Source organism: Mytilus galloprovincialis, chromosome 3, assembly GCF_965363235.1.
Source record: "Mytilus galloprovincialis chromosome 3, xbMytGall1.hap1.1, whole genome shotgun sequence".
NCBI classification, from domain to species: domain Eukaryota; kingdom Metazoa; phylum Mollusca; class Bivalvia; order Mytilida; family Mytilidae; genus Mytilus; species Mytilus galloprovincialis.
The window spans coordinates 47,235,015-47,258,037 of NC_134840.1; the positions used below are offsets into that span (position 1 = coordinate 47,235,015).

The following is a 23,023-nucleotide window of genomic DNA, read 5'->3' on the forward strand; positions in this document are numbered from 1 at the left end:
CAAACTGATATACACCATGCATGAACAAATGCTTTCCATGGAATTAAGATGTTCCAATGCTAATACAACTGCACATACCTAATACTAGACCCCCCTCACAGTTCTCCTTAATCTGACTTAATAATAAACTAATGCTTTGTTGATTGACATTGCTGGAAAGAGCAAACCTAAGTGTTAGTCAAGGCGGGACAAAAAAGGATTGATATTTCGATTAGTAAGAATTTCATTATATAATAAAGTTTTCTATAGTAAACTATTATTCTAGAAAGAAACATAAAATATTTAGAAAGACAGCTTCCTTGAAGTATTAAAAATCAGAATAGAAAAGAAAAGAATAAAATTCATCAAATACAATATATACAAACCACGTTTTTGAGTTGTTTATTTATAAAATGTGACATTAATGATATATCATAACACCAGAGTAGAGTATACATCTGTAATTTACCAATAACTTTCAATTATTGTTTATAATAAGTAGTTCTGCATTGTGGCAAGTCTTCAAATACTTCAAGGAGCACATCTGTTTAACAATCATGTTTCACTTACATAGAAATTATATTGCTTATACTTTAATTATTCAAAACTTGTTTTATGACCAGAGTAACATGAAATAAAGCAACAAATATCTGCTTGGCTTTTAACTTATTTCTAATAATAGGCATATTTTTCATTTGATATATCTTATTCATCTTTAAAATCATCATTCCCGCTGGATTTTGATGCTTCAGTAATGTATTCTCTAGAATTTACTATATAATGTATACAATAAAAGCTAGATAGTGGTTGTGACTTTCAATTTATTTGTGTATTTAACTCACTGCAAAAATACTACATGAATATTGACATTATAGATATATCATATTCTCTTGCAACTGATCTCGTGTATTCTAAATGCCAAAAATTCTTCAAAAAATCTCTAGAAACAGGTCTGTTGTTTATTTAGAGGACATAAAAGTCATGTACTTCCCCATTCCCCTAAAAAAAATGTTTCCCCTCCCCCCCTTTTTTTCTGAAATCTTTTTTCTTCAAACATTATCTTTAAATTTTATAGATTTCTATTTTCTTATACTAAAGTTATTGTCCGAAAACTAGTGTTGTCAAATCGTACACTTTTGCGTAACCGGTTACTCGGATAATCGTTCGACCGATTAACCGGTTAACCGATATAGCTTAAATTGGGGTTTGAAAGACTTATCCTACAATAGATATAAGATATGATATGAGTGTCAAGTAAACAACCTTTCATCCAAGTCATAAATTTACGCTTTTAGAATTGAAAATAGTCCTTGAGCATTATAAGGCTTGTCTTTGAGGATTCCTGGCGAAGTTTGACTTTTAATAATCAAATACATCGTATCAACTATAGCGTCTGTACCAACTTCAGATTGAAAAATAAAAAGAAACTTCTTGATCTCGTAGAATTGAATATGTCTGAAAATGATTATTCTTTTCTTTTCTCTTGTTGTCTCCGAAAATAATGTGGAGTGTTTCAATTTGAAATGATTTATTTTAAATAAGAAGATGTGGTATGATTGCCAATGAGACAATTCTCCACAAGAGACCAAAATGACACAGAAATTAACAACTATGGGTCACCGTACGACCTGGTTCTTTGCTTTGTTTGCTTGTTTCTTTAAGCATGTTACTCGTACTATCACGTATACATTGAGTACATTCACATTGGTTTGCATTTCACACTTTTTAAGTTAGCGTTTCGTTTAAAGTAAGACTAAGTCTTGCAAAACGGAGGTTGCACATTTAGATGTAGGTCTACACAAAAAATAGATCAAAAATGAAATAATGAAGTTAATCGTAAAATTTAATCGCATTACTGATTTACAGTTACTGTTAAAGAAACACGTTTACTAATTATTTTTCTTTTAAGATCCTGCCCCGAGCTGAGAGACAAGTTCTAATTAATTTTATGTTTTTTATGATTAACAATAGCAATCAATATACTGGACAATTGATCTGTCTAATTAATTACCACGACGACAATTTTTAAATAAAACATAACTATTTAATGATTTCAATACAAATGTATATCAAATCTACCAAAATTGAAAAAAAGTCCGGTTAACCGGTTAGCGATTTTGGTATTCGGTATTCGGTCGTTCGACCGATTAACCGGTTAACCGGTTAACCGTTGACAACACTACCGAAAACCAAATGACTTCGGACGATGCCGACGATAATGTGATACCAATAGACAATTGCAAAATTTTTTGCAGTCGTTTAAAAAAGATGAAAAGGCAAACAAGATCATAAAAAACTAAGTAGAATACTGAAAAACTAAGCTACACCAAGATCCAGGACTAGGTGCTTTGGAAGGGTAAGCAGATCCTGCTCCACATGTGATGCTTGTTCTGGTAATCCTATTTAATATATTAAGCTATAAAACTTAACCATTCACAATTTGTAAAAAAAAAAGATACTATCAGTTCTAAATATCTGCTCCAACTTTATCATTTCTTATCATTAGGTCATCTTACTACACCATCCTAAGAAATGCCCCTAAATTTGTATTTTTTTTCTTCTTGAAGACCCATTTACTATTACCAGTGAGTCAAAAAGTTTGTTTCAAAACAACATTTCAAATCTTTAATTAAAGGACACATGTACACTTATATCTTCAAATTGAATAAAAACTTTTTATGTAGTAACACATGACACAGAGATCACACCATAGGCAGTTGGGTTGGGTATGGGGTGTAGGTATTGAAAAAAAAACTCCCTCCCTGAAAAAAACAACTTTTAAAGACTATTAAAGTAAAGATTCTGAATGTAGTTTGACAATTTTAAGTCAGAATAACTGGACCACAAATGTCCCTCCTAAAACCATTCTCCCTGAGGGACTGACCTTGATTATTCAATTACCCCATTTTTTCTATATATGAATGATTCCACTATTTGTGGAAAACAACTGAAAATGTCAGACAGTTAAACCAAATATATTATGTATGTTTTTCTTTGGTTCCAATTCAGAACTTATTTGTAGAACATTAATCCTTAAGCAAATAAGATAATTTAATTTGAAAGACAGTATGCCTTTCACAATTCATGGGAATGTTACAGAAAATAATTCATTAACATGCATAACACAGACTTGTTTTCCGTAAAATGTGATAGATGTTACATAAAGAAGAAAGTTTATCTTATTCTGGTGAAAATTGTCCCCATGAAAATTGAAAAATAGAAGAACATGACATTTTAAACTAATTCCTCATTAAGAAATGTACTTTAAGGTTTTGCTGCAAATTTAAAACGGTTATATATGGAAATTATTTCTCAACCTTAGACCAGGTGTATGAAATAAATAGATACAAATGCAAAATAGATCACATTTTGTTTTTTGTTTGCAAGTAAGTTTGACAAGGAAATAATAAAAACTATTTTTTTTTCATTTCAGAATTGCTTTCTTCCTTTTCATCTTAATAGCATATAAATGGTTTTGATATCACTTAACATTGTGTTTATATGAAATGCAATTTTATTAAATCATAAAATTTGAACTTAAATTTTTGCATCAAAGTCTTACAGAGCTTGAAATATATGTATAACACTGTAGAGGTAATTTTTGAGTTGCATTAAAAAAAATTCAAGTGAAACATCAATCAGAATAAAAGATCTTCCAGACTTTATTAACACTAGGTCTTTACCACATTGCATTGACATATTGATTGACTGTTGGTGTTTAAGGCCACTTTCGGCTAATTATAACAATGAGTTTGAAAAGGTTGAGAAAGCTGGTTGACTTGGAGAGAACATGCATTTTCCGCAGGAAAACTTCCAATCCTATTCAATTAAGATCAAGAGTCTGATGGAACTGAGCAGGATTTAACCACACAACCTAAGTTTCTGCATTTTGATCACTATAGATCAACTAGATCAACAAGGCCCCTAAACACTATGAAACTCATGACATGACATCTTTAAAGTGTGTCTTTTTCTTGTTTTTCCCCATTAAATGTACTTACAGTTTACGTAAAATCATTCGCATCATAGCGTCAGGTCCAATCTGAGCCAATGTCAACAAAATATCCTGCAATTCTTCTTCAGCTTCTTTCTTGTCGTTATGAGATGGTACAGTACCTACTCCCTGGTCGTCTTGGCGGAAACGGTAAAATAAATATTTATCCTTGAATTGGTGCTCATGACATACTGAAAAAGAATAAAGAGATCTACCATGAATGATGTAGTTTTTCAAATAAACCTTTTCTCCGTGTATATCACTTGTAAAAACATGTCCCTGACATTCTCTTTTTTACATTATACACCATTTGCTTTAGTCCATGACAAGGCATATGATGTCCATTTAAGTAGAAATTCATACTGAATTTGTTCATGTGTTTATCTGTACAAAGCAATAACATTTGTATTATATCAAGTTTTCACTGCATCTATAAGAAATTTTACTGAATATAATCAAGAAGTTTATTTTCGTTCAGATTTTTAACTCCTCTAAAAATATAATATATTTTGAAAAATTTCATCATTGTAATTTTTTATTGATATGAAAATAAGAATACATTGTGCTATGTCAAAAAAATGATTTGATAAGAAAGGCTATCGAAATAGTTTTTTCGGTCATTTTATGTAGAACTTCTTGAATGCATTTTTTTCAGTGATTACTGAACCATGAATTCTAGGTTAAATAATCCTTTGAATAACTATCTTGTCCAGTTAATGTAGAGTAATGATGTATTCATGGATGAAATAAAGATTGATTGATTGATTGTTGGTTGCTTAACGTCCAGTGGCAAATATTTCATGCATATTCAGGACGAGAACAAGTTTACAATAAATACAATAGGTAGGTTGATACAACAGAGGCCATCTGGGATGATGGTCGGGGAAATTTGGACTGCCACTGGAAAATGAGGGTATATTGGATAGGGACAAAAATTTTCCTTTGCAACAGGCCACCTACGGACCCCTCAAAGAGTGGTTGCAAGGGTTCTTAACGTGCAAAGAGCGTGGCACTCTCTTTACACAAGGCATCAGATTGCAATAAAGATGGGGTGGGACTAACAATATAAATCTATACAAGGATGTGGGAGTAACTGTAGGGAAAAGTTAAGTAATAAAGGATCTGCATCTTAAACAATTTCAAGGTTGTAATATAAAATTTGGTCATGATCTTTTAAGTGAAAAGTGCTATATAGCTGGTGTTAAGTTAAGACAAACTAGAAGATGCCTGTGAAATAAGGTACAATTAGGCAAGTGTTTACCCCTATCGACTTCTCAATGTTTTCATTTTTTTTTTTGTTCATGTGTTTCGCTGGCAGAACATCGATTGAGTATGCAAAAAAGCGTATAAGACAGTGATCGATAAAGGTCTGCGAATTTGGACAATTTCTCAAAAATTGGCATTTTCTGTGGGAAAAGATTGTTTCAAAGACAAGTTTAAGAAGTACCAAACACTACATTTATAATATGTCATATTACAAATATTCCAACTTTGTATGGTTTCAGAGGAGTTGCAACTCAATGAAATCAGTCTCTTCCTTTAGTACATTTAGTATAGATATGATAAGTTATGCCACCCATTTCAGAGTTCACCTTCTTAAATTTTGGACTATTTTTTTTTATCACACAGTGGTAACCTCATCCTCATATTCCTCTACCTATATGCCAACTTTAACTTAATTGCACCCTCTTTTGGAGATGTTAGACTATTATTTTTTAACTAATTGTGAGCAGGAGTGGCTTGTTCTTCTTTATCCATGTGTAAATAAGATACTATGTCTATTTTTTCACTTACCTCACAATATTTTGAAAAATAATAATGCCTCCAGATTTAAAATGAAGATAAAAGATTAAATCCAAATAAACGTATCAATACAAACACTTCTCCGTATAATTTACATAAAATAAATTAATTTTTTTTTGTCAATGTAAATTTTGACAGATTAGCCCTTAATATATTCAGGTGAGATACTTTTATCAACTTTCTCAATAGGATGAGAGAGATTTTTCTTTTCATTTGGTGATTCTTATAAGTATGTCACATTTCTGTAAAGAAAACAGTACTGACAGTTCATCTCATTTATTTGTTATTATTTTTTAAACATGGTAGTAGGGCAGGGCACATATGAGGTTTATGAAAGAATTTCTTTACAGTGTGTTTATATCCTGTGAAGAAGGAGATACTATTACAGTTTCTTTGCCACCGTTGATCAGTCAACCATTGTACTAATGTTATTCGACTGCTTAGTACATTTCTATACAACTATAATCACTTTGAAAAGATGTTACTTGATTCAATTGATTGTTTGTGACTTACATTATCAATATATGTGTTGCCACTTAAATCCATTTACAATATTGAGATTAATTTGGTAGTTCCAGGATATACATGTATACACTCTTCATCATATAATAAAGTATGCCTTACATGGAGTTTTGTGTAGTTGTTAGGAAAAATGCAATGGAAATTTCATGTGACTGACAGACAAACAGACATGAACATTTATATTCTCTCCTTTGAAGAGGAAGAGGGAGTATAATACTTCATTGTTTGGAAATATATACTTCATGTGTAAATACTAATATGTTTGTGTCTCAGGGACCTTTATAATGCTGAAAATAGTTTTTTAATTTTCATTTGTGCAAATGTGGCTCAATTCAGAGCTTGACACCCGTCATTCAAAACTCAGTCTAGTATTGAAGGCTGTAAGTTTACAATCCCTGCCTTTTTTGTTGGTGTAGAACTGCTGTCTTTTCTACCTTTATCCAACAACTCCTTTCGTTTAAAATTAAATATTAAATATTTAAAATATTTCTTTTAAGATTTATAATACTGACAGTGATAAATTGTTGTGTATATACATTGTAGTACTACACATGTACATTGAAATTATAATATCACAGCATTTATTTCAATTTGTTTCATTTCGTTTCTTTTGAAGTGACAATATTTTTCTTTATAGAATCATATGTTTATTGGAACTTGATAAATTATCAAACTATTTTCTTTCTCACAAAAGTATGTAGAAATAAAAACAAAAAAAAAAACCTTTTTTTTGGAATGGCATAATGTTTATACATGTATTACAACTAAAATATTTACATGACTGTCATATTATAAAATTTAATAAAGATAGAGCTAAATTTGGAGACAAGCAGGAGACACATTGACCAAGCTTGTAACTATGTACCGATTATCAGGTTGTCTGCATGTTGATATCGTAAAATATCAGCTGCGAGACATAATATGAAGCTTTTTGTCGAGTAAGCGCAGCAAACGAGATCAAAAAGCCTTCATATTATGTCAAGCAGCTGATATTTTACAATATCAATATGCCGATAACCTGATAATCGATTTATCGGGCTGTATTTGCGTCTTTTGGAAGTATTGTCTTAGTTTCACCAGCAACCAGAAGTTGACTTGATAAGTTCGGGTCAAACTTATCAACGTCGGTTCAAACATTATGACGTCGCTGATATGTCCGGGTCAAAGTTATTAAGGCCAGGTCAACGTATTTGACGTCACAAAGCCGTGATATGGAGTTTTATTAAGAGCTGAGCAGATTGATATAGACAGTTGGACGACCGATAATATATATTATCTGACCATAAAACATATCCAATATTCTAAATACAGGTTTTTTCTTTTAAATTCAACTCTAGTATACTCAATAAATATAAGACTATCTCACAAAAGCAAATTTCACTTTTATTATGAGAATTTTTGAAGATCAAATGTTACTTATTAATATATGGCTCATAAAATATTTACAATTATTAGGAGCAGTCGTAAAGGTTCTTGATCACACAGATATTTATAAAAATAAAATATGAGTTGTATAGACTTTTTATACAAAATCTAAAAGAAGTATTCTGTATAAAGCTATAAAATGAATAAAAATAAAAATAATGGCAGCAATTCTAGTCTTCAAACTTCTAATACAAGAACAATAGCCTACAAGAATCTTCAATTAATATTCTTACAATTAATTCATCTCTTTTATTTGAAAACAAGAATGTGTCCATAGTACACGGATGCCCCACTCGCACTATCATTTTCTATGTTTAGTGTACCCTGAAATTGGGGTAAAAACTCTAATTTGGCATTAAAATTAGAAAGACCATCTCATATGGAAAATGTATACTAAGTTTTAAGTTGATTGAACTTCAACTTCATCAAAAACTACCTTGACCAAAAACTTTAACCTGAAACTTGCACTATCATTTTCTGCATTCAATGGCCCGTGAAATTGGGGTCAAAACTCTAATTTGACATTAAATTTAGAAAGATCATATCATAGGGAACATATGTACTAAGTTTCAAGTTGATTGGACTTCAGCTTCATCAAAAACTACCTTGACCAAAAACTTTAACCTGAAACTCCCACTTTCATTTTCTATGTTCAGTGGACCGTGAAATTGGGGTCAAAAGTTTAATTTGGCTTAAAAATTAGAAAGATCATCTCATAAGCAACAAGTGTACTAAGTTTCAAGTTGATAAGACTTCAGCTTCATCAAAAACTACCTTGACCAAAAACTTTAACCTGGACAGACGAACGGAACCACAGACGGACGGACGAACGGAGCCACAGACCAGAAAACATAATGCCCCTCTACTATCGTAGGTGGGGCATAAAAACTGATGTCCACAAGTAGCCCAATAGTACTGAAAGTGGTTTTAAACACCAATCAATAATAAGAAACCTATCAACCCCTTTAAGAGTATTCATATTATTTGAAAGGTCTTTAGGTTTAATTTTTACACAAACTTATGATTCATCATCATGACTAAATAACCTTTTTAGAAAATACTTCATTTTTTAAACAAAAAAAGTGTCCTTTGTGCAACTCCTCCTTGGCATGGCCATTTATTAAATAAATATTAAAGTGCATGTGAACTTTCTATTCTAGGATATCATATTATTAGGAAACTCCATAGTACATGTGGTGCAGTCTTAGGTGTAAAAGGAGTTCCTATAAGAAATATCAGTGTCTATATTGACAGATTGTGCATCCTATAAGGAATACAATGCATTCATTTTTATGTATAGGGAAATAGAGTTGCTGTTCTTTTACCAAACATCCTGTATTCTGAATAAGTATTTATTAGAAATATCTCCCATGTTAAATAAAATTGTCATGAGTATTACAGAAAAAAAGAGATTAGAATAATAACCATTTCCAGGATATATATAACAAATGGGAAAATGAAGTAATTGAAATAAAACATATGTTACTTTGTAATGTTTCATGTAAAACATGTTTCTATTAATCTTGAAAAGTTACAAAACATCCGGTTAATAACATAAGTGACTGTATATTATTCAAATGTCATAATGTAAACCATATCAAAATTAATTGCACGTTTCTTCAGGAATAATACAGTTTTTAAAAGAAATTTCGTTCAAATTATTTTCATGCATGTTATCTCATCTTTTAGATTGTATTCTGACAAAGTTTAAGATTTAGAAGCTCAAACTGTTTCACAGTTTACAATGAAGTATTATTGTTTCTTCTTCTTTAGAAACAACAAATAAATATTTGTATTCAAAAATAGAAAGAGCTGCATTTTAATACTTTATCTGACAAAGAAAGGTCAGAGTCAAATATTTGTTACACCATTGTGCAAAATGATTGTGAAAATGTGGGTAATATCTAATCTGTTTAAACGCTTATTCAATGTTTTTAATACAAAATTTAGCATAATATTAAACATAAAATGAGTAAATCAATGTATTTGTTTTATCTATGTCTTACTATTGATTATATGTCAACAACAACAATGGTGTATGATAAAATGATGTCATTTAATCACATCAATATATCATCAAAATTAGGCCACTAACAAAGCTTCCAATCTCAAATGTCTTTGTAACATGCTTTTATTAATCTTATTAAACTAAATCAATTATTAAAGTTAGTTAGCATACATAGGTCAAATTCTTGCATTTTCTCACACAGAACTTTTTATTATGTATGTAGGGTAAGAATTCTTTTAAAAATAAAGTTTGCATATGTATTTAAATCATTTTAAGAAAAGGGACATAACTCTATCTCACCATGTACAACTAATCCTTCCTCAAGTAGAGCTTGCCATATTCCAACTGCTTGGTTACGAGAATACACCAGAGTACTTTGCTGTAACAACCAATCAACCATTTCTGTACCCACCATGCATCTGCGATATGTTCTTAAATGGTATTTCCTGTCACGAATCATGTGAGGAGCTCTTGAAAGTATCATAGCACGTAAAATATTGGCTGCTCTAGAAAGTTTCTGAGATGGCATCTATAAAATAAAATAAAAAAATTGAAAACTAGTCCAAAAATAAAAATACTATAGTTTAATTCCTACAAAGGTGTTTGAAACGAAAGCTGTGCTCAAATGAATGTAACAATCACTATCCAGAAACAATTTTAGATTTTTTAAATAATTGATCACAAACAGTACCTCCTAGCATCCCATTTACAAGTTTCTACCAGCACTCTCTTACTTTTTAAAGATTTTTTTTTAAATATCCCATAAAATATATAATCTTACTGATAACATCTATTTTTTAGTTTTATTATATAAAATATTCAATAATATTTCATCAGAACATTAATTAAGTGCATTTACTTCAAAAGAAAAAATAGACAGTTAAAAATTATTTTCTTTATGTGGCTACGACTGCTTCCTTGTACCAATATCAAAACTGGAAGTGAAGGATATCCTTTTTGAAATTTAATGTAATTTTGCACATGAACAATACTTTTAATGGCCCTGTGTAATGTCAAGCGATCAAAGAAAGACATTATTGAAGAACAATAACTAAGTTCTGCTACCTTGTGCTACTTAACAGACTAAATATGAACTATTCACACTGATTTTCAAACTCATCTGAGACAATGCTGATATGATTCTACGATATAACATTTCATAATTACTTGGCCAGAATTGTACACTTGACATTACTAAGAATGCAATTTTCTAAAGAATTTACATTTTCCATGGACATGTCAAGTCCCATTAAAATTATTCGTCACTAGATTTTCAAACTCGTCCCTGACATTGCTGATATTAATATTCAATATAAATTTCATAATAATCCTACAAGAAATGTAGGCTTGAGAGCACTTGTCCATATAATTTACATTTCCTAGGGACGTATTACTGTTAAAAATAAATGAAAAAAAAGCGACATATGAATTCCTAATTTAGTTTTCAAGTAGAATTTTTCAACTCATTATTTTCATAAAACTGTAGAAGGCTTTAATTTTATTATCATAAACATCTACCCAGAAATATGAGGCTCAGAGAGTTATTACGACATTTTACAGGGCTATAACTCCAAAAAGTATTTTCTTTACAGCACTGAATTATTCAACTTATGCTATTATCACTCAACTGAGATATTGGTAAGAAAAAGCTTCCAAATAAGTTCAAAGAAATTCATTTTGAAATAAGAAATAACTAGAGGCTCTCAAGAGCCTGTGTCCCTCACCTTGGTCTATGTGCATATTAACAATAAACACAGATAAATTCATGACAAAATTGAGTTTTGGTGATGGTGATGTGTTTGTAGATCTTTCTTTTCTGAATATTCTTGTTGCTACAATTATCTCTATATATAATGAACTTGGCCCAGTAATTACAGTGGAAAATATTTCCTAAAAATTTACAAAAATTAACAAAAATTTATGAAAATTGTTAACAGTTGACCATAAAGAGCAATAACTCATTAAGAGGTCAATTGACAATTTTGGTCTTGTTGACGTATTTGTAGATCTAATTTTGCTGAACATTATTGCTGTTTACAGTTTATCTCTATCTATAATAATATTCAAGATAATAACCAAAATCTGCAAAATTTCCTTAAAATTACTAATTCAGGGGCAGCAACCCAACAACAGGTTGTCCGATTTGTCTGAAAATTTCAGGGCAGATAGATCTTGACTTGATAATTAATTTTATTACAGTCAGATTTGCTCTAAATGCTTTGGTTTTTGAGTTATAAGCCAAAAACTGCATTTTACCCCTATGTTCTATTTATAGCCATGGCAGCCATCTTGATTGGGTGGCGGGGTCACGCCACACATTTTTTTAACAATATATCCCAATGATGATTGTGGCCAAGTTTGGTTTAATTTGGCCGAGTAGTTTCAGAGGAGAAGAGTTTTGTAAAAGATTACAAAAATTTACGAAAAATTGGTCAAAATTGACTATAAAGGACAATAACTCCTTAAGGGGTCAACTGACCATTTTAGTCATACTAACTTATTTGTAGATCTTACTTTGCTGAACATTATTGCTGATTACATTTTATCTCTTTCTATAATAATATTCAAGATAATAACCAAAATCTGCAAAATTTCCTTCAAATCACTTATTTCGAGGCAGCAACCCAACAACCCGTTGTACGATTCATTTGAAAGTTTCAGGGCAGATAGATCTTGACCTGATAATCAATTCTATCCCTGTCAGATTTGCTCTAAATGCTTTGGTTTCAGAGATATAAGTCAAAATCTACATTTCACCCCTATGTTCTATTTTTAGCCATGGCAGCCATCTTGGTTACTTGGCCGGGTCACGCCACACATTTTTTAAACTAGATACCCCAAAGATGATTGTGGCCAAGTTTGGATTAATTTGGCCCAGTAGTTTCACAGGAGAAGATTTTTGTAATTGATTACTAAGATTTGCGAAAAATGGTCAAAAATTGACTATAAAGGGCAATAACTCCTAAAGGGGTCAACCGACTATTTCGGTCATGTTGACTTATTTGTAAATCTTACTTTGCTGAACATTATTGCTGTTTACAGTTTATCTCTATCTATAATAATATTCAAGATAATAACCAAAATCTGCAAAATTTCCTTAAAATTACTAATTCAGGGGCAGCAACCCAACAACAGGTTGTCCGATTTGTCTGAAAATTTCAGGGCAGATAGATCTTGACCTGATAATTAATTTTATCCCTGTCAGATTTGCTCTAAATGCTTTGGTTTTTGAGTTATAAGCCAAAAACTGCATTTTACCCCTATGTTCTATTTTTAGCCATGGCAGCCATCTTGATTGGTTGGCGGGGTCACGCCACACATTTTTTTTAACAATATATCCCAATGATGATTGTGGCCAAGTTTGGTTTAATTTGGCCGAGTAGTTTCAGAGAAGAAGAGTTTTGTAAAAGATTACAAAAATTTACGAAAAATTGGTCAAAATTGACTATAAAGGACAATAACTCCTTAAGGGGTCAACTGACCATTTTAGTCATACTAACTTATTTGTAGATCTTACTTTGTTGAACATTATTGCTGATTACATTTTATCTCTTTCTATAATAATATTCAAGATAATAACCAAAATCTGCAAAATTTCCTTCAAATCACTTATTTCGAGGCAGCAACCCAACAACCCGTTGTCCGATTCATTTGAAAGTTTCAGGGCAGATAGATCTTGACCTGATAATCAATTTTATTACAGTCAGATTTGCTCTAAATGCTTTGGTTTCAGAGATATAAGTCAAAATCTACATTTCACCCCTATGTTCTATTTTTAGCCATGGCAGCCATCTTGGTTAGTTGGCCGGGTCACGCCACAAATTTTTTAAACTTGATACCCCAAAGATGATTGTGGCCAAGTTTGGAGTAATTTGGCCCAGTAGTTTCACAGGAGAAGATTTTTGTAATTGATTACTAACATTTACGAAAAATGGTTAAAAATTGACTATAAAGGGCAATAACTCCTAAAGAGGTCAACTGACTATTTCGGTCATGTTGACTTATTTGTAAATCTTACTTTTTTGAACATTATTGCTGTTTACAGTTAATCTCTATCTGTAATAATATTCAAGATAACCAAAAACAGCAAAATTTCCTTAAAATTATCACTTCAGGGGCAGCAACCCAACAACCGGTTGTCCGATTCATCTGAAAATTCCAGGGCAGAGAGATCTTGACCTGATAAACAATTTTACCACATGTCAGATTTGCTCTAAATGCTTTGGTTTTTGAGTTATAAGCCAAAAACTGCATTTTACCCCTATGTTCTATTTTTAGCCATGACAGCCATCTTGGTTGGTTGGCAGGGTCACACCACACATTTTTTTAACTAGATACCCCAATGATGATTGTGGTCAAGTTTGGTTAAATTTGGCCCAGTAGTTTCAGAGGAGAAAATTTTTGTAAAAGTTAAAGACGACGGCGACGACGGACGCCAAGTGATGGGAAAAGCTCACTTGGCCCTTTGGGCCAGGTGAGCTAAAAATGGTTACAAGACATTTGCAATGATTTGATTTTCAAGGGAAGCAACTCTAGTTCATTAAATTCATGCATTTTTGTTTATGTCAAATCTAAACTTATTGTCCATTCCAAATTAATCCAATCACATTTTTAAAAAAATTGCTTCTACATTTAATCTGAAACCAAATATAAAAATCTAACTTTTAGAAAATGTTTTAACTTGATTTCTTTCTTTTTTTCCCCTTCAAATTTAATTTCCTTGGTGCTTCATTATATTATGTTTACAATCAAAATAAGACACTTTCAAGTTTGACTGACATAAAATAATTGTTTATGTATCTAGCTGTGCAAAATTTGAGAGGATTGAGGGGTAAATAAACTAGTTTAACCCAACAAAAATAAATTCAGATGTATTTCTAACATTTGAATTTATTTTTCTGCTGCATCTGCCATTCAAGAAATCAGATCAGCAACAAATTCATTATACAGTACTATCATAGAATTACATATGCATAATATAATTCCAGTTGTAAATTTTGCAATATATGTTTTTTTTAATTAAAGCTGAAATTTTTAATTTTTCATTGAGTCAAATGTTATTCAATGGCATTATTATTTTGTTGACTGATCTTCACTCAGTTCTCATATAAAACCAAAATAATAAGATTCACAAGACTTACTAAAAGACATTTTTACCAATATAAAAAAAAGATGTGGTATGATTTCCAATGAGACAACTCACCACAGGAGACCAAATGACACTGAAATTAACAACTTTAGGTCACCATACAACCTTCAACAATGTGTAAAGCCCATACCACATAGTCAGTTATAAAAGGACCGAAATGAATGATATAATTTCATTTTGTCAAGAGGTTCCTATGAAAGAAATTTCCAAATATATGACAAACATCCCCAAACCCAATACTCACCGTAGTGATGGGTGATGCTGGACTGCTGTGCTTATCCTCCAAGTTTGAACTACTACCTTTCCTTGACCTTGGTATCTGTGGGGACAATTCATACTGATGTTTGTGAGGATCTGTAAAACATAAGATGTTTAAAATACATGGCAGTAATCCAACAAGAAAACTAATGACAAAACTGTTCTCACTTTTGAAGGGAGATGCATGTTTGGGATCATTTGGGTAAAAATAAGTTTATTTTGGACAAAGGTAAGTAGACATTTGGTCTAATTTAAGTCGACATTTAGGCTAAATCTCCCTTGTAAAGGTAAATTACATGTAACATATCAATATTTGAATTATATTTAAATATTCTAAATTTAATAAATGTCATTCTTTTATAATATGTTCTTGTTTTATGCAAGACAATGCCTGGTCAAAATGGGGTTGCAACAGTTGGATATTGACCAAGATAAGTCAGTCTTAAGACCTCTAAATATTGTTTAAACTATGTACAACATGAAGGAATAACACAGCTATGTTTGGATATAATGAAATACATCCAATAGCTTTTTCTCAAAGATAAGTTCTGGTTCCAAATAAATTTAAAATCAAAATTAAAGACTGTAGTCTTGTGATACACCGTACTGATACTGGTTGGTATTTTCCATTTCAATTAAAAACTTATACATTAGACCTTCCTAGTTTCTAAGTATAAACATGATCTACAAAGCCCCTGATTATACATCATCATACATTGTATATGTATAGTACTGTGTGATTAAAATTTGAAATAATAGTGTGGAGACAGCTTAGAGTAAATACTTTCAGAAAATAAAATGGTGTTCTCCATTGTCTTATTTTTTTTCTTTAATTGCAAAATAGTAGTATTTAATTGAAATTCTATGTAAGGTGGCCTCCACGACTTTGTTGCAGGGTAACAAAAACTAGAGGCTCTCAAGAGCCTGTGTCGCTCACCTTGGTCTATGTGCATGTTAACAAGGGACACAGATAAATTCATGACAAAATGGTGTTTTGGTGATGGTAATGTGTTTGTAGATCTTTCTTTACTGAACATTCTTGTTGCTACAATTATCTCTATCTATAATGAACTTGGCCCAGTAATTACAGTGGAAAATATTTCCTAAAAATTTACAAAAATTAACAAAAATTTATGAAAATTGTTAAAAATTGACTATAAAAGGCAATAACTCCTTAAGGGGTCAATTGACAATTTTGCTCATGTGACTTATTTGTAGATCTTATTTTGCTGAACATTATTGCTGTTTACAGTTTATCTCTATCTATAATAATATTCAAGATAATAACCAAAATCTGCCAATTTTCCTTAAAATTACTAATTCAGGGGCAGCAACGCAACAACAGGTTGTCTGATTTGTCTGAAATTTTCAGGGCAGATAGATCTTGACCTGATAAACAATTCAACCCCTTGTCAGATTTGCTCTAAATGCTTTGGTTTCAGAGATATAAGCTAAAATCTAGATTTCAACCCTATGTTCTATTTTTAGCCATGGCGGCCATCTTGGTTGGATGGCCGGGTCACGCCACACATTTTTTAAACTAAATACCCCAAAGATGATTGTGGCCAAGTTGGGATTAATTTGGCAGAGTAGTTTCAGAAAAGAAGATTTTTGTAATAGATTACTAAGATTTACGAAAAATGGTTAAAATTTGACTATAAAGGGCAATAACTCCTAAAGGGGTCAACTAACCATTTCGGTCATGTTGACTTATTTGTAAATATTACTTTGCTGAACATTATTGCTATTTACAGTTTATCTCTATCTATAATAATATTCAAGATAATAGCCCAAAAACGCTATAATTTCCTTAAAATTGCCAATTCAAGGGCAGCAACCCAACAACGGATTGTCCGATTCGTCTGAAAATTTCAGGGCAGATAGATCTTGACCTGATAAACAATTTATGGCCAAGTTTGGTTTAATTTGGCCCAGTAGTTTCAGAGGAGAAGATTTTTGTAAACATTAACGACGACGGACGACGACGACGACGTTGACGACGACGATGGACGACGGACGCCAAGTGATGAGAAAAGCTCACTTGGCCTTTTAGTCCAGGTGAGCTAACTAGTACAAGATTACTAAGGCCACATCAATTTAATTCCTTGTTCCACACACCCGCCCGCACCTATTTTTTTCAAAACAGAAAAAAAATATCATTTTTATATTACCGCTTCCCGCATCCAGAAATGTAATCATGTCCATTTCCCACACACTGTTTTTTTGTAAACAAGAATGCACACGCTGAAATGTCTCGCCTTCTTTACTTATCATTGATATATTATTTTGATAGTCCTAAATATAAAGCTTTATCACAACTGTCACATAAACTTAACATTAACCAAGAAAACTAAACATTGACCATTGAACCATGAAAATGAGGTCAAGGTCAGATGAACCATGCCAGGCAGGCATGTACAGCTAACAATTCTTCCATACAACAAATACAGTTAACTCTCGTTGTCTCAAATTCGGTTGACTCGAAATTTCGGATGAGTCGAAGTTTTCACATGGTCCCGACCTTTATTCCATACAAAAGTATGTAATTCGACTCCTGTTGAGTCGAAATTGGATGAGTCGAAATTTCGGTTGAGTCGAACTAAATTTACGGTCCCAAGGGTTAACAAAAGCATTCAAAATTCATTTTTTATCTCGAACTAATACACATATGTCAAAACATGACCTCCGTGATTTAAATGGATTGAATAGTTAATCTGACAATACACGTGTAATTAAATTTCCGGTCACTGACCACTGTATTGATTTATGACATGCTTTTTCCATGAGTGTTTACCTAAGATTATCTTTTATAGAATTTTGACAAATAATTAGTGATACATTGTTAATGTTCATGAAAAAGTATTTAAAATGTTTACAAAACAATTAATTTGTGATTTACACTAATGAGCTTGGGTGTGTATAAAGTGAGGATTATGGCTTCCGTTGATGATCACCTAAAAACTACTCAAACGGCGTCTTTAATCTTGTTATATTTTCTTTTGAAAAGAAAGAGTGAGATAAAACAAAATGAATAGAAATCATATTTTTTTTAAATCTCTTGTTTCCAAGAATAAACAATTTTCGTCAGCTATAACCGACCTGAATAACGAAACTATCAATTGGAAATTACTCTGAGACTCTTGGAAAAGCCATAGGAATTTTTTTTAATTGAAAGAATTGAATAAATAAAAATAATGTCATCATAATAATGAAAGACTGTGACAAACAAATACATCGATCTGATACTAGAATATCGATTCCCTTGCCATATTCACCCGGATTTATTTTAGCTTTAGCAAGCTAAGCAAGAGTTGTGTCCCTTAGATTGTCGAACTTCCGGTGTTCGTTTGAGTCGAACTACGTGTATCTCGAAATATTTCTCTGGTCCGGCTGACTTCGACATAACGAGAGTAGACTGTATATTGACCTATTGCATATAGTTTAAGAAAAACAGACCAAAACACAAAAACTTAACACTGAGCATTGAACCATGAAAATAAGGTCAAGGTCAAATTAAACCTGTGCGACTGACATATAGATCACAAATATTTCAATACACCAAATATAGTTGATCAATTGCATATAGTATTAGAAAAAAGACCAAAACTCAAAAAACTAACTTTGACCTCTGAACCATGAAAATGAGGTCAAGGTCAGATGACACCTGCCAGCTAGACATGTACACCTTACAATCATTCCATTCACCAAATATAGTAGACCTATTGCATACAGTATAAGAAAAACAGACCAAAACTCAAAAACTTAACTGTAACCACTGAACCATGAAAATGAGGTCAAGGTCAGATGACACCTGCCAGTTGGACATGTACACCTTGTAGTCCTTCCATTCACCAAATATACTAGACCTATTGCTTATAGTATCTGAGATATGGACTTGACCACCAAAACTTAACCTTGTTCACTGATCCATGAAATGAGGTTGAGGTCAAGTGAAAACTGTCTGACGGGCATGAGGACCTTGCAAGGTACGCACATACCAAAGATAGTTATCCTATTACTTAGGATAAGAGAGAATTTAACATTACAAAAAATCTAAAATTTATTTCTCTTTGTCACTGAACCATGAAAATGAGGTCAAGGACATTGGACATGTGACTGACGGAAACTTCATAACATGAGGCATCCATATACAAAGTATGAAGCATCCAGGTCTTCCACCTTTTAAAATATAAAGCTTTGAAGAAGTTAGCAAACACCGCCGCTGCTGGATCACTATCCCTATGTCAAGCTTTCTGCGACAAAAGTCACAGGCTAGACAATATTATAAAAAAAGATATTTACACTTGTTTTTAAAATCACAGTCTTACCTGTATATTTAAGGACTTTAAACCTATAAGCACCCCACCACACTGTAAATATCTGTGATGATATATGATTTCAGTATGAAACCCATTTATCCCAAGTGGGAGTGCTCCGCTAGTATAAATAACAGAGGAAAATACCTGTACAGAACAAAACATTGGTTCCCTTCCCCCTTACTTATATTCCCTGTCAAAAATGTTCGTTGTTAGAATAAGATAAGATAAGATAAGATAAGATAAGAATTTTATTAATCTAATCAAGAACCCATAAACTAATAAAGGGCATCATTTTACAACACAATATAATTGGAAAAAGCAAAACAGAAAACTAATACCATACAATAACGTTATGGACAGGATCAGAGCCTAACATAACATGTGTTTTATATAACTATTATATTAAATGTTATAACAATAAAATATTATATTATTTCATATATTTTGTTTACTTCTGGATCTTATTTCTAAACCTTTAATAATGTAATTTCCTAGGCACATGAGAGTAGGTAAATGCTCATTTGTGAACAGCCAGAAATATTTCTTATCATTAGGTAGTTCTTTAAAAATAGTACAAAAAGTGATAACTTTATCAAATAATAATTTCCTCTGTTCATTATATAATGGACAATTTACTGTAAAATGGGTCTCATCTTCAATAGAATTTGATCCATGTGATAAGCAGTGATAACATAGACGTTGAGTTCTCTCTATATATTTTTTACTATATCTATCTTTCTCAATTCTAAGATCATGAGCACTTATTCTCATTTTACATATAGCTCTTCTTATACTAAAATCTTTAATTGATAAATAAGCCTCCTTTACAAAGTCAGTCTGGAGATTGAAATAATTTTCTAATTTACTATTACCTTGTGATAAGGTTTCAGACCTTTTGACCAACCAAAATGTTTTAAAACTATTACAAAGTTTACATTTTACAAATTTAATTAATTTATTGAGCTTTGTATCTAAATTTTGTATATCAAGTGATTGAAGTACATATTTCATAGATGAATACCAACAATTAATGTTTTCTGCATCTAAAATTTTATTTGATTAAGACTTGTATAAAGTGTAAAGAACTTCTGAAAGACTTTTAAGAGTTGCATTCAACTGCAATTATATTGTATGCTGGCGATACAAAACTAACCATACCCGCTGCAAGTTTATGCACCTGACCTGATTGATTCAAGGGCCTGTTGTTCAGCAGTTATTGTTTGTTGATGGTGTTCATTGGTATTTTCCCATTTGAATATACATGTATAAATTAGATCGTTGGTTTTCGTGTTCGAATTGTGTACACTAATGATTTTGGGGTCCCTAATAGCTTGATGTTTGGTCTGGGTCAAAGCCCTGTGTTAAAGGTCGTACTATGACCTGTATTTGTTATTATCAGGTTGGGAACAACCCTCCGTCAGACATGGGGTCATTTTACTGTTGTAGAAAAGAAAATAGAAATACCAAGTGTTACTATACAAACCCTTTGAAAAAACATATTATTACTTATATTGACCCCTCATAAAAGGGATATTTATAACATTGAGGGGTTATTCCCAACCTGATTATGACTTGGATGGAGAATTGTCTCATTGGCACACATACATATACCACATTTAATTATTCAATTAATCCTTGGTAAACAGAGAAAAAATACTTCACAAATTAAAGAAATGTCAAAGTACAAGTGATAAATCAAGTTTTAATATTGTCAAAACCTACTATTTTATGTTTACAAAAAAAAATTATAATTGCTCACCTTTCCTTTTAAAGCTTTGCCTCAAAAATTTGCAAATTAAATATTTTTTTCTTAAAATTTTCAAATCGCTCGCTCGCCCCAATTTTTGGAGTCCAAAAATCTGTAGAACATAAAATCAAATTGGTGTGGCCTAAGATTGTATTATTTACAACTACATTTATATAATTAATGAATATACTTACTTGTTCTTGTAAGTGAACTTAGTGGTGTGATCACACCTTCTAATAATGTTTTATTTCTCTGAAAAAAAAATATTAACAAGAATTAAATTAAATCATAAAATTAATAAGGCCTTTCAAAAACCCTTACGCTTTACTGTCGTATCATGATAGAATTAATTGTCAATATCTAAAAATCAGTCCTTGCTTTTGTGCTAATTGGCATTTCAATTCCGCCAAAAAAATCTTTTATTTCAATTTGAGCCAAAATTATACATTTGAGACAATAGTACAGGTGAATAATATAAATAATAGATTATTGTTGAAAAGAGACTTTTAATTAAAAAGTTACAAAATAGTTCTGATAACATAATATAACATAGTGATAATAAATCATATTCATCAATAAACCAAAAAGTAAACATAAAACACTAATTAATTTTCTAAAATGCTGTGATTGTATTTTTTGCTAATCTAAACCATGACAGACTATCATTCAACGTTTGTTATAATTGTTTTGCTGTTAATATCGTTTGTAATTCTGGCCTTGAAACTTTTTGAGGTACATCTATGCAATTTTTCTACGTTTTTCAATACATTAGATAATGTAAATGCAAGGTCCTAAAGACCATTTTCCTCCTCAATTTGTCTTTGAATGAATTATGTCCATTTTGTCACTGAGGACATGAGAACACTTTACAATTTTATACCTATGTGTCGCTCAGTTTTGTATGATTCAATAATTGATAGGCGATTGCATTTGCTGCATTAGCACAGTTTTGTATGAGAAATGAGTATACACTCACTCACTTATTCAATGTGGGGGGGGGGGGGGGGGGGATTCTCTACAATTATCCATATATAACAATCATATTCATGATAATTTCAGTTAAAAAATTTCCTGCAAACTAATTGGCACAAAAGCAGCATTTATTTTTTTACACAAATGAAATGCTGCATTTTAAAAAAGATGGTGCAAATACAATGAACCTCTTTTTCTTCATCATACATTCAATGAATTTATTAATTATGCAACAACATTTATAACATATATTCAATAAATTTAAAAAATATTCAATGAATATATTAAATATTAAAAAAAAAATCATTATCAATTCAATAAATTTCAAGGAATGCATTTACATATATATGTTGTACTAAACTCTAGTTTATGGATTTCAATTACCTCCCAGAGTATCCTAAAATCCTTCTGTTCAATTCTAACAAGTTCTGTAAATTCTTTAGTAACAACTGTTGCCTGTCTTGGTTGGTTTGTCAAAATAGACTCTCCAAATGATATTCCTACACCAAAAGTGCACAATGTTACCTCATCCTGTTCAAAACATAAATATTTTCATTATATATTTCTTTTTGCTTAGTTTAGGTTTTTGTTCATATTTTCTGGTTTTCACAAAACCTTGAATAAACTAGAGGCTCCAAGGAGCAGGCATTGTAATATTCATTGTATAAGCTTTAGAATAAGGAAGAAAAGTGAAGCTCACTGAGCTTTTCTCCTGTTCAGTAGCAAGTATAAATACATTTTATATTTCCAACAATGTACATATTGTTTTTATCCTGCAACTAACAGCTGCTACTTGGGCATTAGTTGTTTAAGCCAAGTCATTGCCTGTGATTTTTCAAAGAAATCA

The 23,023-nt window shown here is 31.4% G+C and overlaps 1 protein-coding gene across 2 annotated transcripts in view; it reads right to left on the reverse strand.

Moving 5' to 3' along the window:
- Positions 1–23,023, reverse strand: part of LOC143068148 (rap guanine nucleotide exchange factor 4-like) — a 103,859-nt gene that overhangs the window by 53,239 nt on the left and 27,597 nt on the right. For both annotated transcript variants that reach the window (XM_076241955.1, XM_076241956.1), the window contains 5 exons: positions 22,561–22,707; positions 21,399–21,456; positions 15,125–15,234; positions 10,032–10,260; positions 3,981–4,164 (listed from right to left, as the gene is read on the reverse strand). In XM_076241955.1, the coding sequence (XP_076098070.1) occupies positions 3,981–4,164; positions 10,032–10,260; positions 15,125–15,234; positions 21,399–21,456; positions 22,561–22,707 (728 nt within the window). The remainder of the gene's footprint in view (positions 1–3,980; positions 4,165–10,031; positions 10,261–15,124; positions 15,235–21,398; positions 21,457–22,560; positions 22,708–23,023) is intronic.